Raw genomic sequence first — 21,869 nt, forward strand, 5'->3', positions numbered from 1 at the left:
TGGCAAGTGAAGTGTAAAAATATAATTAAGAAGGCCAAAAAAGAATTTGAAGAACAACTAGCCAAAGAGTCAAAAAATAATAGCAAAAAATTCTTTAAGTGTATCAGAAGCAGGAAGCCTGCTAAACAACCAGTGGGGCCACTGGATGATGGCGATACTAAAGGAGTACTCTAGGACAAGAAGGCCATTGTGGAGAAACTAAATGAATTCTTTGCTTCGGTCTTCATGGCTGATGTGAGGGAGATTCTCAAACCTGAGCTGTTCTTTTTAGGTGACAAATCTGAGGAACTGGCCCACATTCATTAGAGGAGGTTTTGGAACAAATTGATAAATTAAACAGTAATAAGTCACCAGGACCAGATGGTATTCACCCAAGAGTTCTGCAGTTTCACATTTGAGTTCCTTCAGAACTACTAACTGTGGTTTGTAAACTATCATTTAAATCAGCTTCTGTATCAAATGACTGGAGGATAGCTATTGTGATGCCAATTTTTAAAAAGGGCTCCAGAGGTGAGCCTGCTAATTACAGGCCAGTAAGCCTGACTTCAGTACCAGGCAAGCTGGTTGAAACTCTAGTAAAGAACAGAATTGTCAGACACATAGATGAACATAATTTATTGGGGAAGAGTCACCATGGTTTTTGTAAAGGGAAATCATGCCTTACCAAACTACTAAAATTCTTTGAGGGGGATCAACAAACATGGACAAGGGGGATCCAGTGGATATAGTATACTGAGATTTTCAGAAAGCCTTTGACAAGGTCCTTCACCAAAGGCTCTTAAGCAATAAGCTGTCATGGGATAAAAGGGAAGGTCATCTCATGGATTGATAACTGGCTAAAAGATAGGAAGCAAAGGGTAGGAATAAATGGTCAGTTTTCAGAATGGAGAGTGGTAAATAGTGGTGTCCCCCAGGGGTCTGTAATGGGACCAGTACTTTTCAATATATTCATAAATGATCTGGAAAAAGGGGTAAACAGTGAGGTGGCAAAATTTGCAGATGATACAGAACTACGCTAGATAGTTAAGTCCAAAGTGGACTGTGAAGAGCTACAAAGGGATCTCAGAAAACTGGGTGACTAGGCAACAAAATGGCAGTTCAGTGTTGATAAATGCAAAGTAATGCACATTGAAAACTAATCCCAACTGTACATATAAAATGATGGGATCTAAATTAGCTGTTACTGCTCAGGAGAGAGATCTTGGCATCATTGTGGATAGTTCTCTGAAAACATCCACTCAATGTGCAGAGAGTCAAAAAAGCTAATGTTGGGAATTATTAAGAAAGGGGTAGACAATAAGACAGAAAATATCATATTGCATCTATACAAATCCATGGTACGCCCACATCTTGAATACTGCGTGCAGATGTGGTTGCCCCATCTCAAAAAAGATTATGTTGGAATTCGAAAAGGTTCAGAAAAGGGCAACAAAATAATTAGGGGTATAGAACAGCTTCCATGTGAGGAGAGATTAATAAAATTGGGACTTTTCAGCTTGTAAATGAGACAACTAAGGGGGGATATGATAGCAATCTATAAAATAATGACTGGTGTGGAGAAAGTAAATAAGGAAGTGTTATTTACTCCTTCTCTTAACACAAGAACTAGGAGTCACCAAATTAAATTAATAGGCAGCAAGTTTAAAACAAACAAAAGGAAGTATTTCTTCACACAACGCAAAGTCAACCTGTGGAACTGTGCCAGAGGATGTTGTGAAGGCCAAGACTATAACAGGGTTCAAAAAAAAACTAGATAAATTCATGGAGGATCGGTCCATCAATGGCTATTAGGATGGGCAGAGATGGTGTCCCTAACTTCTGTTTGCCAGAAGCTGGGAATGGGTGATGGGATGGATCACTTGATGATTACCTATTCTGTTAATTCCTTCTGGGGCACCTGGCATTGGCCACTGCCAAAAGACAGGATCCTGGGCAAGATGGATCTTTGGTCTGATCCAGTAGGGCCGTTCTTATGTTTATAAATGAAGCTGCTATTGATTTTAGTGGGAGTTTCATGCTTTTAAGTGTAAAAGTTTGTCAGCAGCACTATCAGTGCTCACTACTTCAGGTGAAGTAACTTTTTGGTAGAAACTACTCTTTTATTTCAGTTGTACATGCAAAACCATATAATGTTTTCTAATAAAGCAGCTTGTAGAATGTTGCATATAGGTAAAGTCAGTATTCCTTTGAAAGAGCTGGACTGAGGCCCGAAGCACAGGGCTCCCTGTGGCAGGAGAGGCAAGGGCCCCCCCAACCCCAGAGTGTCAACAACAATCTTTGGAAGCACTAGAGGCAGCAACAGGGAGCCCCTCTTTCCCCAGAGGGGCAGGAATGGTAACAAGGGAAGTTCTCAGTACTTACCCCTACAGTCAGGCTGAATCTGGGTGGGTGAGCAGGGCCTGTTTCACTCTTCTGCTACACCTAGGCTTTGTTGGTCTTGTTTTTAAAGGTGAGTTAACTGATTGTCAATTAACTTGAGTTAACCAACCTGATAATAAATGCTAGTCTAGATATTCTACAAAGGTTTGTGTTTTGCCCTGGGGTAACCACAAACATTCATGTTCTGAACAAATTTGTTGTGATGCAAGCTCTTACTATCCTGTTGGTTAATTTGAATTTAATGGCATTTAATTCTATCAGGTTATAAATCATGAGCCTGAGGTTAGGTGACCCGTTGGGCTAGTCCATTAGCTTCTTGCTTCTGTAAAAATAGTTCCGCTTATGTTATCAATGAACCTGGTTTCATCTTAACTTCTCCACTTCTTCTCCAACTTCTCAGATCACAAAAGTACCACACAGTTTGATTCACCTGGCAGTTTCACTGGAGCTATAATTGCAGGAATGTACCAGATCACCTTGTGTTGACCAGGGGTTCTCAAACTGGGGGTCGGGACCCTTCAGAGGGTCACGAGGTTATTAAATGGGGGGTTGCGAGCTGTCAGCCTCCACCCCAAACCCCGCTTTGCCTCCAGCATTTATAATGGTGTTAAATATGTAAAAAAGCTTTTAATTTAAAAGGGGGGTCGCACACAAGAGGCTTGCTATGTGAAAGGGGTCACCAGTAAAAACGTTTGAGAGCACTGGTGTTGACAGAGCATGTAGTACTGCATTTGCCCACAGTCTGGTTCTTGTCAGTAGTAATAATTCTTTCCATCTGCAAGCACCAGATTTACACAGTTTAAAATGAAAAAAAATTATGGTGGTAAATGTTTATCATTACAGAAAACATAGCACTGTTAGCAGAAACGGCTCTGAGATTTCTGGAATTAGTACAGCTGAAAAATCTGAACATGGAAAACGAGCCGACCAGTGAAGAAATGGATGAAGTGTCACATCCCAGTGAAAACTATGACACAGGTAATGTAACTTATGCATGGGTTGCTTACTTATGGGTCAAAGCCTGATGTGCTGAGTTCTTACATTTTCTGTTGATTTCAATTCTGGGTGCTCATTATTAAGGCCAAGATTTTGTCACAGATATTTTTAGTAAAACTCAGATAGGTCACAGGCAAAAAACAAAAATTCACGGAAGCCATGACCTGTCCATGACTTTTAGCAAAAAAATTTCGGTGACGAAATGGAGATCTGTGGGGTCCCCACACCGCCACAAGCGGAGCAGTTGTGCAGGGGCTAGAAGCTGCCTGCAGCAGCTGGGGGCTGCAGGATACCCCTGCCTCCTGCAGCTCTGGGGGTCCCCCGCAGTCTGTGGGGCCGGAGCTGTGGGGTGCCCCCGCCTCCCATGTCAGCCAGGAGCTGAGGGGGTTCCCCGGCACCCAGAAGCTGCAGGCAGGGGTGGCAAGTTGTATGGGCCCGTGCTCCAGCAATATTCAGGGCACCGGGGCCCACTCAACCAATTTTTGAGGCCGGCTCTCTCCCCCGGCCCCGCGTGCCGCCCCCGCACGCCTCCCCCGAGCGTTCCTGCCTGCGCCCTGGGCAGCAGGCGGGTGCCCCCTGCAGCTCTGTGCTGCGCTCCGCTCTGCTGGCTCCTGGCATCAACTGCTGCCGCTGGGTCCTAGCACCCCCCAACCACTAGTGCTGGGGCAGGCTGACCCTGACCCTGCCCTTCCGCCTCGGACCCTTCCCTTTTCCAGCGAGACCCTGCACCAGCTCAGGTGGCCCCCCTGCCCACAGTCACTGCCCCTGCCTCACGCTGGGCAAGAGGCAGCCCCATTCCCCAGTGAGGCTACAGTGAGGGGCAGCAGTAGGAAGATGCGCACACGTGATGGCAGCCCCGCCGCCGCACCCACCACAGGGGAGGCGAGGAGGCTTCCTGGACCTGAGAGGGGGCCCTAGGAGCACGTGGAGTGACAGTGGTGCAAGGTGAGTGTGCTGCCGGGGGGAGAGGGCTGCAAGAGTCCTCCTCTCTGGCCTCAGCCAGCGGCAGCCTGCCTGCACTCCAAACTTCTCATTCCTGGCCCCACCCCACTCCAGAGCACGCAGCCCCAGCCCTGAGCCCCCTCCTGCACCCTGAACCTCTCATCCCTGGCCCCACCCCGCAGCCCAAACCCCTCACCCCACCCCTCTGCCCGAGCCCCTTCCAAACCCCTCATCCCACCCCAGAGCCCTCACATTTTTACATTATTTAAAAAAATATATATCGGCTTACAAGGCAGGTGTGGGGGGAAGCAGGACTTGGACTCGTTCTGGGAACCTCTAAAAATTATACAATCCTGCCGCCTCCCGAGCTGCAGTGTTCACCCGGGGTGGTGGGGGACCCTGCAGTTCCTGACCACCGCAGGCTGAAGTCATGTAGGTCGCTGGAAGTAATGGATTCCGTGACTTCTGCAACCAAATCATAGTCTAAGGCCCGGAGGTTAGTGATCGATCTATCGGGGATCGATTTATCGTGTCTAGTGTAATCGTTCTGCTGTCGACTCTGGAACTCCACCAGAGCAAAAGGCGGAAGCGGAGTCGACGGGGGAGCGGTGGCCGTCGATCCCGCGCCGCGAGGACGCGAAGTGAGTGATTCTAATTTGATCTAAGATACGTCGACTTCAGCTATGCTATTCTCGTAGCTGAAGTTGCGTATCTTAGATCGATCCCCCCCCAGTGTAGACCAGGCCTTACTCGTTATCTCTTGGGGCTTGGCCCTGTACTATCAAGTTCCATCTAATAGTTAAGAAATTCTTTGTAAAATTACACTTTTATTTAAACCATGGACTAGAAATACCCAAGCACGTGACTTGGCAATGAATGTTTATCGTGGTTTACCATTTTAGAGCACACTTAGTAGCTTGGGGATAATTGCTCACTTATTTAATGAAACTGGAAATCTCCGATGCTGCTTATTTATCTCTATATTCCTAATAGGGATAATCTGTCTAGATTTTTTTAAAATACACAACCTCAACTCTGCCATCAGTTTAGGAAATGAAGCTACTAACGAGCAAGTGAATTTTCAATTACTCTGTTGCCACAAAGCATTTTTTGTTCACTGTTGAACCATTGTCTCTAAGGGTATGTCCACACAGCAAAGAAAAACCCATGGCTGGCCCATGCCAGCCGACTCGGGCTCGCAGGGCTGTTTCAGTTGCTGTGTAGACTTCTGGGCTTGGCCTGGAGCCCAAGCTCTGAGACTCTTCCACCTGTCATAGTCCTAGAGCCTGGGCTTCAGCCTGAGTCTGGAAAAACACAGAGCAATGAAACAGCCCCGCAACCCGAGTCCCGCGAGCCTGAGTCGGCTGGTACAGGCCAACTGCGGGTTTTTTTTGGACTGTGTAGACGTACTCTAATTGACTAATTTTAATGCTTTTCTGCATCCTTACTTCAGCTATAAGTGCGATGAGTGGGTCACCTCAATGGAAGCACAGACTAGACTGTTTGGGGTATGTGTTTATTCATATCAGTGATATACGCTTCTATGGCTTCCCCAGTTCTATCAATTCAGAGCCTGAGTATGAATCCATTTATAAGCATGGCTTCAGAATCCTAGTCATTCTGTTGCATTACTGGTTTACTGAGTCTGCTGTACTTCAGAATTGCATATTATTTTAATTCATTTAATGGTGGCTGACAAATGCATATGTTTTGTTTCATGTTGACTCAATTTTCTGTTGTGTCTGTCTTGCAGAGCTTCAGGCTTTGCATGAAATGGTCCAGCAGAAAGTTGTTACTCTGCTGAGTGACCCAGAAAACATTGTGAAACAGACACTAATGGAAAATGGAATAACACGACTCTGTGTCTTCTTTGGACGTCAAAAAGCCAATGATGTCCTCCTATCTCATATGATCACCTTCCTGAATGATAAGAATGACTGGCATCTTCGGGGAGCTTTCTTTGACAGCATAGTTGGTAGGTACTCGGTTTCTTGCTGAAACATGCTTAGATGTAATCAATTAATTGAATACACTGCTGCAGGTTCTTAGAAATTTTTACAGTCATAGAAGAGGGCTTCTCCTGTGGAGAGTTTAGTAACTCTGACATAGAGGCAAGCAATTTAACGCTCATGCATGTCTTTTTTTTTTTTTTTCCCTCCTCCCCTTCTTGGTAGCAGGATCGAGTGATTTAAATCAAGACCTTTTAAATCTCTTGATTAAAAAAAATTGATTTAGGTGAGGTCGAGGCTCTGTAAAACTAATTTGAAAATTTGTGCAGTTGCAACTTTAGATTCAAATTTATAACGAATTTAACTGTAAATGCTGTTTTTTTTCTTTTTAAAAAGTATTGTATTTGAATTACACAAAACTGTTAGCTCCCTCCCCCAAAGCAGATACAGAACTTTATTTGCATGAATAATTCCATTCACTTCAATTGGATTATTCATGTGCTTAAATTTAAGCATGTGCATAAGTGTTTGCAGCACCAGGGGACTAAAATTATATTTTTATTAAACTTTTCTGAGTAGCATAAAATCTCTCATTTCAAAACAAAATTGGTTCTTTATTAACAGTTAAGTTATTTAGTCTTTCCATACATTAACAAAGTTATTGCCAACTTGGTTATACACACAGGCCCAATGTTCAGAAATAGTAACTGAAGTTAGGTGCCTAGGTATGTGTTTAAGAGCCTAAATAATTTTAAGGGCACAAGTCTCTTTGGCTTCCAACTGCAAACACTGATGGAGGAGAGTAGCCTGAAGTATGAAGCATTTCAGCTTTCTTCATTTGTGGAGGTTCAGTATGGCCCTGATGATGCACCATTGAAGTTATTGTGAGTTTTGCCTTTGCCTTTTGCAAATATAGCATGGGCTATTGGCTTATCAGTTTTGTGTTTGAATCTGTGGTGGTCTCCCCCACCCCTTCTCCCCCCTCCTCCAAATGATTTAATCACTTTCAGGAAGATGTGGACTGCCTTTATATATAGTGTTTGTTACCCTGCTGTCTTAGCTTTTTGGGGGTGTTACCTTGCCGATTACAATAACACTTTTTTTCTTTATGGGTTTTAGGTGTTGCTGCTTACGTTGGCTGGCAAAGCTCATCAATTTTAAAACCTCTACTCCAGCAAGGTCTCAGTGATGCTGAAGAATTTGTCATTTTTAAGGCTCTCAATGCCCTTACCTGTATGTGCCAGTTAGGGCTCTTGCAGAAACCACACATCTATGAATTTGCTTGTGATATAGGTAAGTTAAAAAACTGCTGAAAATATCTTTGTTTTTCTACGGAAAATCTTTATTCTGTAAAGTTTCACTGTTATCTTAGGTTTCAGAGTAGCAGCCGTGTTAGTCTGTATTCTCAAAAAGAAAAGGAGTACTTGTGGCACCTTAGAGACTAAAAAATTTATTTGAGCATAAGCTTTCATGAGCTACAGCTCACTTCATCGGATGCAACTGTTACCTTAGTTATCCATTATATGACCCTACTTCAAATTTCTTTAGGTTCTGGTGGGAATTATTTTCCTAACTTTTACTAAGCTGTTGCTAATGCAATAACATGTTGCTTAGAATTCTAAAATAACTATTTTGATATAACAAATAATCTGAAGTGGATATTAGGGTGTAAAATTTCTATTAAAATTCAGATTCACTTGGATTAGGACTTTCTGTTTTTAATCAATACTTCCAGTAGAAGCGCTGCCAAAATTAAGGTCAAGGCTCGCTTTCTGCTTACATAAATTTACCAGCCTGAAACTTTACCTGTCAGTTTCAGAAATGTGAGATGATTAAATAAGAAATAAACGTGCTGGCTACGGCAAAGAACACTTATGTGAAATATTTAGTAAAAACTGGATTATACAAGGGAATAAACTGCCAAGGAAGGTTATAGAATAATTAGAAATTTATAATTGTTAGATTTGCACAGTCATTAGAAATATTTAAGGCTGTAACTGAAATATTTGGGGAAACTTTAGCGATGACTGTCTGCCCTGCCATTATTCAGGGGACTAGGTTACATGACTCACAGGCTCATACTTCCCAAATGATTGTGATGATGTTCCCCCATCTTATTTTTAAGAGTGCATGCAGAATTTCCCCCAATTTTTTTCATTTATTTCCCCTCAATTATTCTGGAGCTGGCTCCCTTCTCGAGTCTGTCACCAGTGCTCTTCCAGTTGAAATCAGTTAGGTGTTAGATGCCTAAATTCCTTTGAGCATTTGGCCCCAAGTGCCTGTTCTGAAGCTCATTGACTTCAGGCCCCATCTGTGAAATCTCTGGTACTTTGGAGGAGCAGGGACTGAACTTGGGGAGGGAAAATGAGGATCCCTTGACTGGCAAATACAGGACAGTCCTGTCTCCTCAATTGGAACAACAGATTTGAAATGATATGTTTTAACATTAATTTTTTTTCCAGCGCCTTTCCTATGTCATCCAAACCTTTGGATACGTTACGGTGCAGTAGGATTTATCACTGTGGTAGCACAACACTTAAATATTGCTGATGTCTACTGCAAGCTAATGCCTTATCTCCATCCTTTTATCACTCAGCCGATAATACAGGTAATCGTTCGCATACTGACATGACTACATACTGTATCTTCATAAATTTAGATCATTTTTGCAATAATGTCTGGTTTAAAAATTTTAAAAGCTTCCATTCAATTTTCAGATTAGGAAACTAATCAGATGCTCAGTTAGGAGCAGTTCAGTTTTTCTGACCTCTTGTAGCAGCTGTTGATAGACTGGCAATGCAGTGTAAATGAAACTTTTTTTTTAAAGGGCAACACCACTTCAAATTTCATCCGAATAATAGAAGTTTTTGCAGCAGCTAAAATCGATAGAATCATTTTTGAACAAAGCATTTCCCTGCAGTGTTTGCAACCAAGATACTGTAGCATTGTGCTAGTTCATAGGAACCTGAAAGTGATCATAAACTGGCCGTAAAAACTGCTATGGGTAATTTTTTTGAGACCAATGATTCATGTGCAAAAGTGCAAGCAAGGTCTGTTGTGTGCATATAGCTACGTGCACTTGGGTCTCAGTCCGGTAAGACGCTGAGCATTCTGGCCCTGATCCAGAAAAGCATTAAAGTACATGCTTAACTTTAAGTACAGTAGTAGTCCTGTTGACTTCAGCTAGCTAGTCATCAATGCACTTCTGACTTCAGTGGGACTACTCACATGCTTAAGTGCTGTGCTAGATCAGGGCCAGTGTAGTCAGCACCTTGCAGGACGAAGCAATTGCAGATCATCCTGTTTGCAATTATTTCCTGCGCAAATGGTGTGCAGTGGCATGCCTTTTTGCACAATACTGTAGGTTTCTTTTTGAATGCATGCCCCAATTGTCTGAGCAAAGAGAAATCCAAATGTAATCACAACATATATTCTGAAAGTACATTTGATTCTTAACATTCTTTGTTTTAATAAACTATGGTGGTGTTAACACTGTAAAGAAACTCATTGCTAAAATATTATTTTAAGCAATGCCTTTTTAAAGAAGTTTTATATTGTGTACATCTTCAAATGAGAAGTACTCTGATTTATAATCTTTCACTTCCTGTTACAGCATAAAATGATTTCTGTGTATTATTATGTAATAGACATCTACGACTCATGAAGGGTAACTACAAAAATTTATGATATTAAGTAAGATTTAAATATATAAAAACACTTATTTCTTTTTAAAAGTAGTTTTTCTTAAAACCAGACAGACATTATCGCATCTTGTTCCTCCTGTGATAGATTCTTTTCTGGATTTTGAGGAAAAAGTATTCCAATTTATGTGACCTCGCATTCCCCCCACCCGCAGTGCATCGCCTCTGAGCAGGATTGAGATTTAACTTCTCTTGCTTAGTAGGAGTGTATGTAATGATTAGGAAATACTAGGGTAAAATTTTTACAGTACTAGTTTGAAAGTAAGCCCATCAGGAAGAACTGAAAACATGTTCTTAAAAATAAAACAAATCTCTTCCTCTGAAGGATTGTTAGCATTTTCAGGGAATGATGCTTCTCTTTCCTCTAAGTGGCCCAAATATCTGTTATTGGACCTTTAACAGGGTGAACTATTTAAAAGGTGAGCTGATAGCCAAAAGCTATTGGACTAGTCTTGTATTTCTACAGATATGATACCTTCCTTGTTGATTGTTCCCTTTTTCTGAATTGCAGATAGATAAAGAAATAGTCCTGTTGAGTGTCCTTAAAGAGCCAGTAAGCCGTTCCATATTTGATTATGCTTTAAGATCAAAGGACATCGCAAGCCTTTTCAGACATCTTCATATGCGTCAGAAGAAAAGGAATGGTGCTCTCCCTGATTGTCCTCCCCCTGAGGACCCAGCCATAGCGCAGCTGCTAAAGAAGCTACTTTCCCAAGTAATTATTATTCTTTATTTGTACTGCAGTAGTACATGTCAGTTAGGCGTGAAGCCCTGGTGTGATAAGTTTTGTACAAACACACAGGTAGATACAGTCCCTGTCCCAAGGAGCTCACAATCCAAAGTTCTGATCATACAAAAAACTACTCAAACAGTCCCATTGATTTCAGTGCTTGAGTTTGCAGAATGAGGGCCTTGAGAAGGTAATGAGGCATTTTAAAAAAGGTCTGCCATAGAGAGACAACCAGGCTAGAGTAAGAGGGAGCTATGGTGTTTAGAGGCTTGCATGTGTAAAAGGAGGAGGGAAAGAGCTTTACAAAGAGGACATAATCACTCCAAGGCCCCAGTGGTGTGCTGCTCCACCTGACCAGAGAGAAGACATGGGATAAAGTAGGCTGGCTCTACAGTACTGAATGGAGGAGAAGCATAAAGTCCCTTTTTAAATCCCTTTCCTCCCAGCCGCTAAAGCAGCTGAGCTGTGGGATACGGGCCCTTGAGCCCATTCCCTTTCTTGTGTCTCCAGGCAGATAAGTGGGAGGAGACTTGCTAATGATGGAGCACTGTAATCCTCCTTATGGAAATGGCTGGCCTTGAGAACCTCCCATCTGCAGAGATGGAAACTGTAGAAAAGACTCAGCCTATGTCAGTTCTTTCCTAGTGTGCACTGACTTCAAATCCCTGGTGCTAGGCAAACAAGCCAGATATATCAGTTAGTAGTTTCGTCCTTTAGCAGTTTTCTATCCCTTCTCCCTAACTCCCAAACTTGTGGTGGTAGTGGGGCGCAAAATACTGTCCTTACAATGTAGCAACTTCCCCAAAATGTGTTTGAAATGATAGAAGTCTGTCTTGAGTTCTTGAGCTCTTTCCCTTCATTAAGGACCGATAATGTATCCCACTTTTGTATCTACATATCTTGATGAAAGTTCTGTTTAAAATTGTCTCCATATGTTCTGTTGTAGGGTATGACTGAGGAGGAAGAAGACAAACTGTTAGCACTAAAAGACTTTATGTTAAAATCAAATAAAGCCAAGGCCAATATAGTGGACCAGAGCCACCTGCATGACAGCACTCAAAAAGGGGTTATTGACTTGGCAGCTCTGGGAATAACTGGAAGACAAGTTGATCTTGTTAAAACAAAGCAGGAGCCTGACGACAAGCGTGGTTGGTATATCTCATGTTTTCTCTCTCTTTGTTTTATTTTCAGGAGAGTCGTGCAGTTGACTTTTGAACATATTCAGTAAACATTCTGAGTATTTCAGCTTTAACCGTTGTTGGCAATAACACTGGACTCGTAGTGATAGAAGTAATAAAGCCAGCACAATTTCACTAAACAGGAGTGTCACTTGAAATATCAGAAACTGGGGGACTGGCAGGCTCCACTGGATTAGTAATAGGCTGTGGAGTCTTTCACTTCTAATGAACTGGATTTAACTCTGTAGAACTCTGTTTGGGGCAGCAATGAGCAAAGGTTGTGTGAAGTGAGATGGACTATAGGTAGTGTTTGTATTAAAAATAAATGGTGAGGTTTTCAGTGTCTCAGATGACTTGTTTTTACCACTTTTCTTCCCCCTGCTCCCCCTTAGTGGGACAACCAGTTTTTTTCACTCTGAATATCTTGGCCACTTGTCTGACGTATTTTAAAAGGTGGAACTCTGGGGCAAGGAGTTGTTTCTAGGAATGTTTTTTGGTATGTCTCATCAATCGCTCTCTGCATCAACACTGTTCATCTCCCCCATCCAAACACCTACCCCAATACCTTGCTGCCTTCTACTGCTTCCATTTCTTTCCCATTCTTCCGACTCTATCATGCCCCCATCTGTGGGCAACTCCTCCCTGATGCTGCAGGCTTCCTGCCACTCCTCTTACTTGTCTGTTTTTCACCTGGAACTCTGCTTGCTACAAATCCCCCAAGCTCACTGCTCCAACTTGCCCTGCAGCAAACATTTCAGCTCCCCTCTCTCTCACACATGCCTGCATTTTTATTGCACCTTGGGAATCTCAAGATTTCTGACTTTCACATTTAAAAGCACAATGCGTGTCAACTCCCTGTGGTATATTATAAAAAATGTATAATATACTCATAAATTTGGGTGCGGGGGAGCATAAGCACAAATTTTGGGTACTGTGGAGTCAGTCGTAGAGAGGGTTTACAAGTTAATATGCGGAGTGAATGCTTTTAATAAATTCTCTCCCTTAAACTGATTAATATTAGGCATCTTGCCTTTAGTCTTTATGCATTGGTTTAATTTGCCCCATGTTTCTACTTTTTTTAGTTTTAAGTGACCCAAAAAGGAATTTTCAAAATAAATTTCTTAATTACAATAGGCATTCTTGAGCCATCAGAAGGTGGTTGCTACCTTGCTGGAAAAGTGATAGTATTTGATGCCAGCAGTAATCTGCCTAGTGTCATCTGATAAACTAGTCCAGTGGCTCTCAACCTTTCCAGACTACTGAACCCCTTTCAGGAGTCTGATCTGTCTTGTGTATTCCCTCACTTAAAAATTACAGTACTTGCTTACAAAATCAGACATAAGATTACAAAAGTATCACAGCACACTATTATTGAAAAATTGCTTATTTTCTCATTTTTACCATGTAATTATAAATAACGTATTTACATTTCAGTTTAGAGTATATAGAGCAGTATAAGCAAGTTCAATTGTCTGTATGAAATTTTAGTTTGTACTGACTTCGCTGGTGCTTTTTATGTAGCTTCTTGTAAAACTAGATGATGTACTCCCTGGAAGACTTCTGTGTACCCGCAGGCGTACACGTACCTCAGGTTAAGAACCACTGAACTAGTCTCTCTCTTCTGCCAATACTGGATTAACTTTCATAGGAAGAACATCATTATTTATGGCTTGATCCTACATCCCTTCTAAGTTAAAAAAAATTCCCTGTGATTTGTATGAGTTATCTGAACGGGCAGCTTTAGGATTAAGAATATGTAAATAGAATATTATGTTTATTTAATAAAGCTCTTCTAATGCTAAGTTGGAATTTTCCATTTATTAGGTGTCTAAAACTGTTTCTTTCTTCTAACATCCCTACCAGCTGATTTAAATAACCCGGTAATGCATTTTTTCTTTGATAAATGTAATACATGCAGATTTATTATGGCATTTATTGGGTTACACTTAGTGCTAATGTCATGACCAATTTGAATGATTGTTGTAATGAATTAAATCTTATGTTAATCCTTTCCCTTTTGGTCTGTTCCTTATAGCTAGAAAAAATGTAAAACAAGAAGCAAATGTAAATGAAGAATGGAAAAGTATGTTTGGGTCTTTGGAACCTTCTAACATCTCCCAGCCAATACCTAAAGGGCAAAGTACTGATCAAGAAGCAGCTCAGACTGGAAAACCTCTTCGTTCCGAGTCCGCTGCTGGCATCTGTGCCAATTTGTCATCCTCTCCACAGGTATTTCTGAAGACCTCACTTTTTTGCATTTTTTTTTAATCTAATCTGAATATTTAAATAGCAGCAAACACTAATATCTACTCACTGAACACAGTGTTGGGACAAGTGTAAAAAGGGATTTTTTTTTTTTTTTTAGCCATTTTATATAGTGTTTCTTTGTTCTTTTGGCTCTTTTGTTCAACAGAATATTGGGGCTTAAAGTTTAAAAAAATGGGAAAAATAAGGGTTAGTTCTATGAACAGCATGATTCTACAAGTGAATATATATCTTTCTCTAAGGGATGTGCTGGGGGAAGACTAACCAATGCATTAAGTAAATTATGCTGGCAATAAAGCTCTTGGAAGCTCTTTGAGAATTCAAGAATTTAGGCCCTGTAATCTCCCTTTGGGTGAACCCGTTTTGTCTGTGACTTCAGTGGAACGCAGCAGTTACCATACCAGATCGTAGCAGTGGTCTGTCTACAGTACAGAATATTGTACCCAGTAGTGGTCAGTACCAGATGCAGAGGAAGGTGCAAGAAATCCTGCTGTAAACATGGATGGAATAACTTGTTCATAGGGAAAATTTTTCCCATCCCTCATTAGATTGATTTGTATTCTGGAGCACGTGTTTGTAGAATTTCCAAAATTGGTATGGGTGTTAGGGGCGGCCTGGATGGATCACCTTGCAGAATTAGGGCCTTACTAACTAGCTGTGACATTAATTCTGGAACTTTGATGGGAGTTTGTCAACATTTTTGGTTTTATGTAAACAAATAATTGTTAGCTAATTTGTCACTTTGTTGACAATACTAACTACAGGTATATTTGCAGTAACTGCTCCTACAACAGTTGCTTGAAGAAATATTAGTAAATATTTTCTTCACGAAAATGTGTACAGTGAATAGACAATTGTGTGCTGTGTTTTGAATAGTAATTTGTATTTAAAGTTGTTATGCAATCAGGACATTGACTCCACTCTCTATGGTGGCTTTGGAACCCTTTCATTTAACGTGGTTGCAGTTTGGCTTGTGGCAAATTGTGTGTCAGCATTCAGGTTGCTCACTTGTACAAGAATTGAATTCTTAATTTTGAATGTGTGTCTTTACTCATCACTAACAAATTAAAGGCTAAATGATTCTTCCATGCTCTTGTCAGTGTGACATGCTAATTACATGACTGATTTAGCTGTGAACATTTTTTTAAATTGTTTGTTTATGGCATACAGGCAACTGATGGAACAGTTGTCCAAACCAGGAAACCAACCATACAGGTTTTAAGCAGTACAGCTTCACCTTCCACGTACCAATTACGCATCACTACTTGCAAAACTGAACTTCAGCAGTTAGTCCAACAGAAGCGAGAACAGTGCAATGCAGAAAGAATGGCCAAACAGATGATGGAGAATGCTGAATGGGAGAGCAAACCACCTCCTACAGGTAAAGATCAGGATCAAGGTGTCATTAGACCACAGATAAAATCTCGTGGATCAAATTACATTCATCATAAGGGAAAATTTTGAAATGCTAGGAACACAGGAAATTACCGGGTTAGGAAATGTTGCAGTTTTAAGAAGCTGATCTGGACTGGTTCCTTCTTAATATTTCCACTGTCAAAACAGAACCTTTTCCCTAAAGGTCACCTAAAAAGCCTTATTTTTAAAAATTTTAAAAAGGGAAACCATTTTTATATTCCATGTCACTGAACCTGTAGACATGCAAATTATAAATGGTAATTTAAAATCAGTTTCTTCATCTACCTGCCAAGACTTAGTCTTCAGTTGTTCTCTTGTAATCGCAGATGACCTTGCTAATACTTCAGGCAGTGCACAGAATGCAGTTGTCCATCAGTGTAGTTGATTTGTCAGTAACTGTTGCCGGGAAAGAGATTGAACTCTGATCAGCAAGCTTTTCAGTTCACCTTTAACATGGAGACAGGGTTAGCCTCACTCAAAATGCTAAGCTATCTGTACTGAGGATGCAGTTAATTTTATTGCGGCATGTGATTTTTATTTTTAAAGGACATCCTATTGCATAAGGAGATTGCCTGACTGACACTGATGCAGCAGATAAAACAGTGATTTTAATTTCTAAATCTACAGTTCAACACCGTCTTGGAACTACTAAAATTTTAGTTTTGTCTCAGGTTAGACCCTATGCTGTGGTGAGGTTCACAGGACAAAACATGATTTTTTTTCAAAGCATGGTTACAGTGGTAATCTCTCTGCTGGAGAAACCATGGCCAATTGACTGAATTTATAAAAGTGGCCTTCCTGACTCTCCCTAATGACTCTACTATTTTAGCATCATTTGGATATGTCCATTGCCATATTAGTGATAACATTTTATTTATTTGTGTGGTGTTAGTGACCAAAGGCCCCAATCCAGACCAGGGCTCCATTGTTCTAGGCAGTATATAAATGTATAGAAAGGTACAGTTGCCCAAGGTGTTGATTAGGTAATTTTAACAATTTCACTCTACTTTTGGAAAGCTTTTATGTGTTAAACCTTCAGAAACCTAAACAATAGAGCTAAAATTTTACAACAATTTAAATATTATACTCAAGTTTGGGTAGGGGTATTTTGATTTTTTTCCTCTTGTGCCTTGTAAGTAAAAGATTTAACGTCTGTCCACTGTTCTTATATTGCTATATAAAATGGTAACTGCAATGATATTTTACCAAGATATGAGCCACCAAATTATATTTAAATCTTGACTGATATATATTGATTTCTCCTTTGAGAGAAATATTGTCTGCGCAGCCATACATTTTTCATTTGAAGAGAATTGTGTGACCTGGGAAATGCATAATGCATCCCAGGACACAGCTGAGTTGTTCCTCTCAGCCCTGGTCTACACTAGGACTTTAGGTCGAATTTAGCAGCGTTAAATCGATGTAAACCTGCACCCGTCCACACGATGAAGCCCTTTATTTCGACTTAAAGGGCTCTTAAAATCAATTTCCTTACTCCACCCCTGACAAGTGGATTAGCGCTTAAATCGGCCTTGCCAGGTCGAACTTGGGGTACTGTGGATGCAATTCGATGGTATTGGCCTCCAGGAGCTATTCCAGAGTGCTCCATTGTGACTGCTCTGGACAACACTCTCAACTCAGATGCACGATTGTTTGCCATTGCTCTGAGGCAGGGAGGGGCGACTGACGACACGGCTTACAGGGTTGGCTTACAGGGAGTTAAAATCAACAAAGGGGGTGGCTTTACATCAAGGAGTATTTCAGGCAGGACTTCACAGAGAGTTCCAATAAGAAATGGTGCACCTAAGTTATTGTTATTATTGGAACAAGGAGGTTAGTCTGGCCTCTGATTGATACATGGCTAGATTTACCTCGCTGCACCTTCTCTGTGAGTGACTGCAGTGTGACCTAGAGGAACGTGTCCCCTAGACGGTGGGGGCGGGGGGTTGCAAATGAGTACAAAACAAATCTGGTCTATTTCTTGTTTTGATACACTCCATCTATCTTTTACATCTTTGGCTGGCAGCAGACGGTGCAGAAGGACTGCATGCCATCCACATCTCATGGCTGCTCGGCAGAAGATGGTACAATAGGGCTGCTAGCCATCCTCATCTCTTGCCTGCCCGGCAGAAGATGATGCAACAGGACTGCTAGCAATCTGTATCACCTGCCTGCTCACCATAAGATGGTTCAATAGGACTGACTGCAGGACTAAAGAGAATGACCTGATCAAGTCACTCCAAATTTAGTCCCTGCGCCCACGTCTGCCCAGGCGCTCCTGATCGACCTCACACAGGCGACCAGGAGCACCTTGGACATGACGAGGACGGCTACCAGTCCTATTGCACCATCTGCTGCCACAAGGCAATGGGTTGCTGCTGCTGTGTAGCAATGCAGTACCGCATCTGCCAGCACCCAGGAGACATACGGTGACAGTGAGCTGAGCGGGCTCCATGCTTGCCGTGATATGGCGTCTGCACAGGTAACTCAGGAAAAAAGGCGCGAAACGATTGTCTGCCCTTGCTTTCACGGAGGGAGGGAGGGAACGGGGGCCTGACGATATGTACCCAGAACCACCCGTGACAATGTTTTAGCCCCATCAGGCATTGGGATCTCAACCCAGAATTCCAATGGGCAGCGGAGACTGCGGGAACTGTGGGATAGCTACCCACAGTGCAACGCTCCGGAAGTCGACTCTAGCCTCGGTACTGTGGAAGCACTCCGCCGAGTTAATGCACTTAATGCACTTAGAGCATTTATGTGGGGACGCACACACTCGAATATATAAAACCGATTTCTAAAAAACTGACTTCTATAAATTCGACCTAATTTCGTAGTGTAGACGTACCCTCAGAGTGATCAAGCGCACCAAACAACGTTGTTTGTTTCAAGGAAAGATTCACAACAAAAGTATGTAAGAGGTTGATCCAGATACTTTTGGTTAGCCGTTTTGGAGAAGAAACTAATATTTACATGATAAATTGCATTCATTCAGGAAAAGAGTGCTTGAATTGAAGCTCTGATATCGCCCCCCTCTCCCCTGTTTTTTGAAGGATTTTACTGGGTTTCAGATGGCTTTAGAAGAGTTGTCATGCGTTTTATCATATACCTAAAAAGTGCAGAAAACCTAGTGTTAATACAACATGAAGGCTGCAAGATCAAACGCTTTTAAGTCAGATAGTCCCAGAAGTTCAGGTTGCTCAGGCTAAATTAATAGGATGTGCAACATGGCCCAATCTCTTTTATGGCATTCTGAGGACAGTTGCCAATTGCAGTATTGTAATTTGCATACTCTATAGTTATTGAGGAATAATATCGTTAAGCAAATCAGCTCCTCGCTGCCAACAGGAGAACAGGGGATTTGTGTAACAGTTGTGGGTCAATAACTTTACAATATTCCTAAGCTTTGACTGCCTCTGTGTAACGTTATTAAATGCATAGGTCACATCTCTGAAAGAAAATACTCCCCTTCCAGTCCTCCAAACTCTGGTAGATTTGCTTTATTTTAAAATCTGGGTTACTTTAATTATACCCTTCCCCTGTAATTTGGCATATTGCTAAAACCTATTAGTAATAACTCTGAATCTGTGTTTTGTTTTTAAAAAGTCCCAGTTTAGTTTTTAGATCTACAGTACTTCTCAGTTTTATGGAACCTGCTCTCGCTTCCTGATTGCCAGTCACATTTGGGAGGGGCTAATAATGGTAGGTAGGCAGGAGGAGATAGCAATAACTACTCATACAGAGATGCTGTTGCTGATAATAAGGATTCCAGTTAAATCCCTCCTGCTAGGTTCTAGCAATGATAAGGGGCGGGGTGTGTGTGATTCTATCAACCCTCCATCCTGCTGAGTCCAGGCAGCAGGAACCCAGCCCACACATGACTGGAAGCAAGAGGGCAGGGTCCTGCTGTTTCTAAGATCAGAGGCAGGAAGGATGCATTAACCTCTGATAGAAACAGGGTTGGGTTAGTCCCTTTAATGTGCTTTAAGCTACTGGTGCTAACAGTCAGTTATTCCTTCTTCAAGCTTCCTGCTGGTAGCAGCCCCACTATCAATTTTAGAGTTGCCTGTAAGCAGCTGTCTTTTGTCTCTTTGCTTCCTTGCAAAGCATCCCCTGCCCAGCGGGCTTGGGAGAATTTCACTTTGCTTTATTGGAGCAGGCTCTCAGCAGAACAGCTTAAGAGCATTGTTGTCAGAAGTTGCTGCCATTTCCTCTATTCTACTGTGCCAAGTAATGACAATGTGAGAATAGCACTCCACATTGCTGCTGTTCTAAATGCCAGTGGAGTAACATCAGTTTAGATCTCCAAGGTCTGAAAGCCCATGATCATTCATCGGTTTTAAACATAGCTCTCATGAATTAAATGGGGAGGGAGGCAGTGGTTTGAGAGAAGAGGTTGTTGACCCACAAAATATTTTAAATCCCATCTATGTGCTTCTATTGTATGGAATCCCACACTAGGATCCTTTGGGTCCAGCATCACAGACCAGTCCCAATGACTATATATTTGAATGTGTGTAAAATAAATAAATAAAATAATACTGCTCTTGCTTTTGGGTCTCCTAAAAACATTCTCTTTGGCACCAGTAAACGGTGCCTAAATCTGGTGTGTTGATGTGCAGTCTGCCTACTATCTTTTTAGTGTTGTATGTGCCTGCAAGCTATCACAATTTATCACTTGGATGGGGATGGGAATTTTCATATTTCCTTTGTGGTCGGTTTTGGGGGTTGATTTCCTATTGCTGTTTCCATAGGGTGGCGTCCTAAAGGGCTGTTAGTTGCTCACCTTCATGAACACAAGTCTGCAGTGAACCGTATTCGAGTCTCGGATGAACATTCCATTTTTGCCACATGCTCTAATGATGGCACGGTGAAAATCTGGAACAGCCAAAAAATGGAAGGAAAAACCACTACGACCAGGTAACTTAAAATTTCTTGGAATATGTAGGTTTTTTGTTGTTGTTTTTTAAACCAAAAATATTTAAATACACTCTGAGTTAAGCTTGAACCACTCCTACAGTATACTGAAGAACTTAAATGTTCAAATGGAACATGTAAGTGCGCAACTATAACATTTTATGCTTCATTTTCTAGGAATCTTTGTTCTCTTCTATCTAATTGAAACTACAAGGGGAATATTACCTAGGCAAAGTAATTGCAAATACTTCTGATGTACAGGTGAAATATATACTGGTACTGATACCTTAAGATCACCTACGTTTGCAGCTAAATGAGCTTCATAGTTAACTGCCTCATTCCCTGAAATGCACTTCAGGAAGTTTGTACTGTTGGTTGAAGAGAAAATGCATGGTACATAATTTATTGAAATGCATACCTTACAGAGAAGAGAAGTCCTGTTAATACATTAAAAAGAAATGAAGTCAGTAAAGATGCACAGGACCATTATGATAATGAAATTAGAGTATGCATGTTCATAGACAGATTAAGATATTGTAAAAAAGCTACATATATCTATGTAAGATTGTAGGGGTTTTATTATTCTGTATCCGTAGCACAGAATGATCATGAAATTGAAGAGTGTCATAATACATATCACAAAGGGGGAGAATTAAGGTTATGCGGGCAACTTAGACTTTGACATTTCGTGATTTTGGAGCACTTAACTGTGCAACCTTAATATTGTCTTAATGCAGAGTTGTTGTTTTAAGGTGGTGGGAGAGATTAAATTGTTTTTTGAGCCTGCTAAGACACTGGGCCACTACTTGAAACTGTTTCCTGTCTCTTCCCCTCCCCCTTTTTAGATCAATTTTGACATATTCTCGGATTGGAGGAAGTGTCAAGACACTCACTTTTTGCCAAGGCTCACACTACCTGGCTGTAGCTTCAGATAATGGTGGGATCCAGCTTCTTGGGATTGAAGCATCAAAGCTTCCGAAATCTCCTAAAATTCATCCAATACAAAGCAGGTACATGTCAACAGTGTCTATTTCATACTGGACAATTCATGTACTATAAGGTACTAACATGCACTTAACAGTAATACCCTCCCTCTTGGGTAAAGAATGCTTGAAAGGCTGCACAGTTCTATGGTTCTAGCATAGGAGAAAATTGGGAGATATGGGTTATATACCCAGCACTGTCACTGACATGCTTTTGATCTTGAATTATTCACCAAACTTTCTATTCCTATTTCCTATTTCTCTGTGCAAAATGGGAATGACATTTACTTTTCTCATAAAGTTGTTTGAGGTCTTCATGGAAGGCATTAAATAAATGGAAAATACTACTATTTATAAAGCTTTTAAAGTTTTTTACATCATGTTTACAAATATATGCCATGTGATTTTGCTGC

General features: G+C 41.3%; 1 protein-coding gene across 7 annotated transcripts in view; it reads left to right on the forward strand.

Annotated features, from left to right (window-relative positions):
• Nucleotides 1-21,869, forward strand: part of PIK3R4 (phosphoinositide-3-kinase regulatory subunit 4) — a 39,218-nt gene that overhangs the window by 6,634 nt on the left and 10,715 nt on the right. For all 7 annotated transcript variants that reach the window (XR_006288927.1, XM_043540822.1, XM_043540824.1 and 4 more), the window contains exons 5-14: nucleotides 3,223-3,357; nucleotides 6,071-6,292; nucleotides 7,386-7,559; nucleotides 8,729-8,874; nucleotides 10,479-10,682; nucleotides 11,644-11,845; nucleotides 13,911-14,104; nucleotides 15,311-15,521; nucleotides 20,311-20,476; nucleotides 21,319-21,483. Coding sequence is in view for 6 of the 7 variants with exons in the window: in XM_043540822.1 (XP_043396757.1) it covers nucleotides 3,223-3,357; nucleotides 6,071-6,292; nucleotides 7,386-7,559; nucleotides 8,729-8,874; nucleotides 10,479-10,682; nucleotides 11,644-11,845; nucleotides 13,911-14,104; nucleotides 15,311-15,521; nucleotides 20,311-20,476; nucleotides 21,319-21,483 (1,819 nt within the window). In the remaining variant the exon portion in view is untranslated. The remainder of the gene's footprint in view (nucleotides 1-3,222; nucleotides 3,358-6,070; nucleotides 6,293-7,385; nucleotides 7,560-8,728; nucleotides 8,875-10,478; nucleotides 10,683-11,643; nucleotides 11,846-13,910; nucleotides 14,105-15,310; nucleotides 15,522-20,310; nucleotides 20,477-21,318; nucleotides 21,484-21,869) is intronic.

Source organism: Chelonia mydas, chromosome 2 (assembly GCF_015237465.2).
Source record: "Chelonia mydas isolate rCheMyd1 chromosome 2, rCheMyd1.pri.v2, whole genome shotgun sequence".
Lineage (NCBI taxonomy): Eukaryota > Metazoa > Chordata > Testudines > Cheloniidae > Chelonia > Chelonia mydas.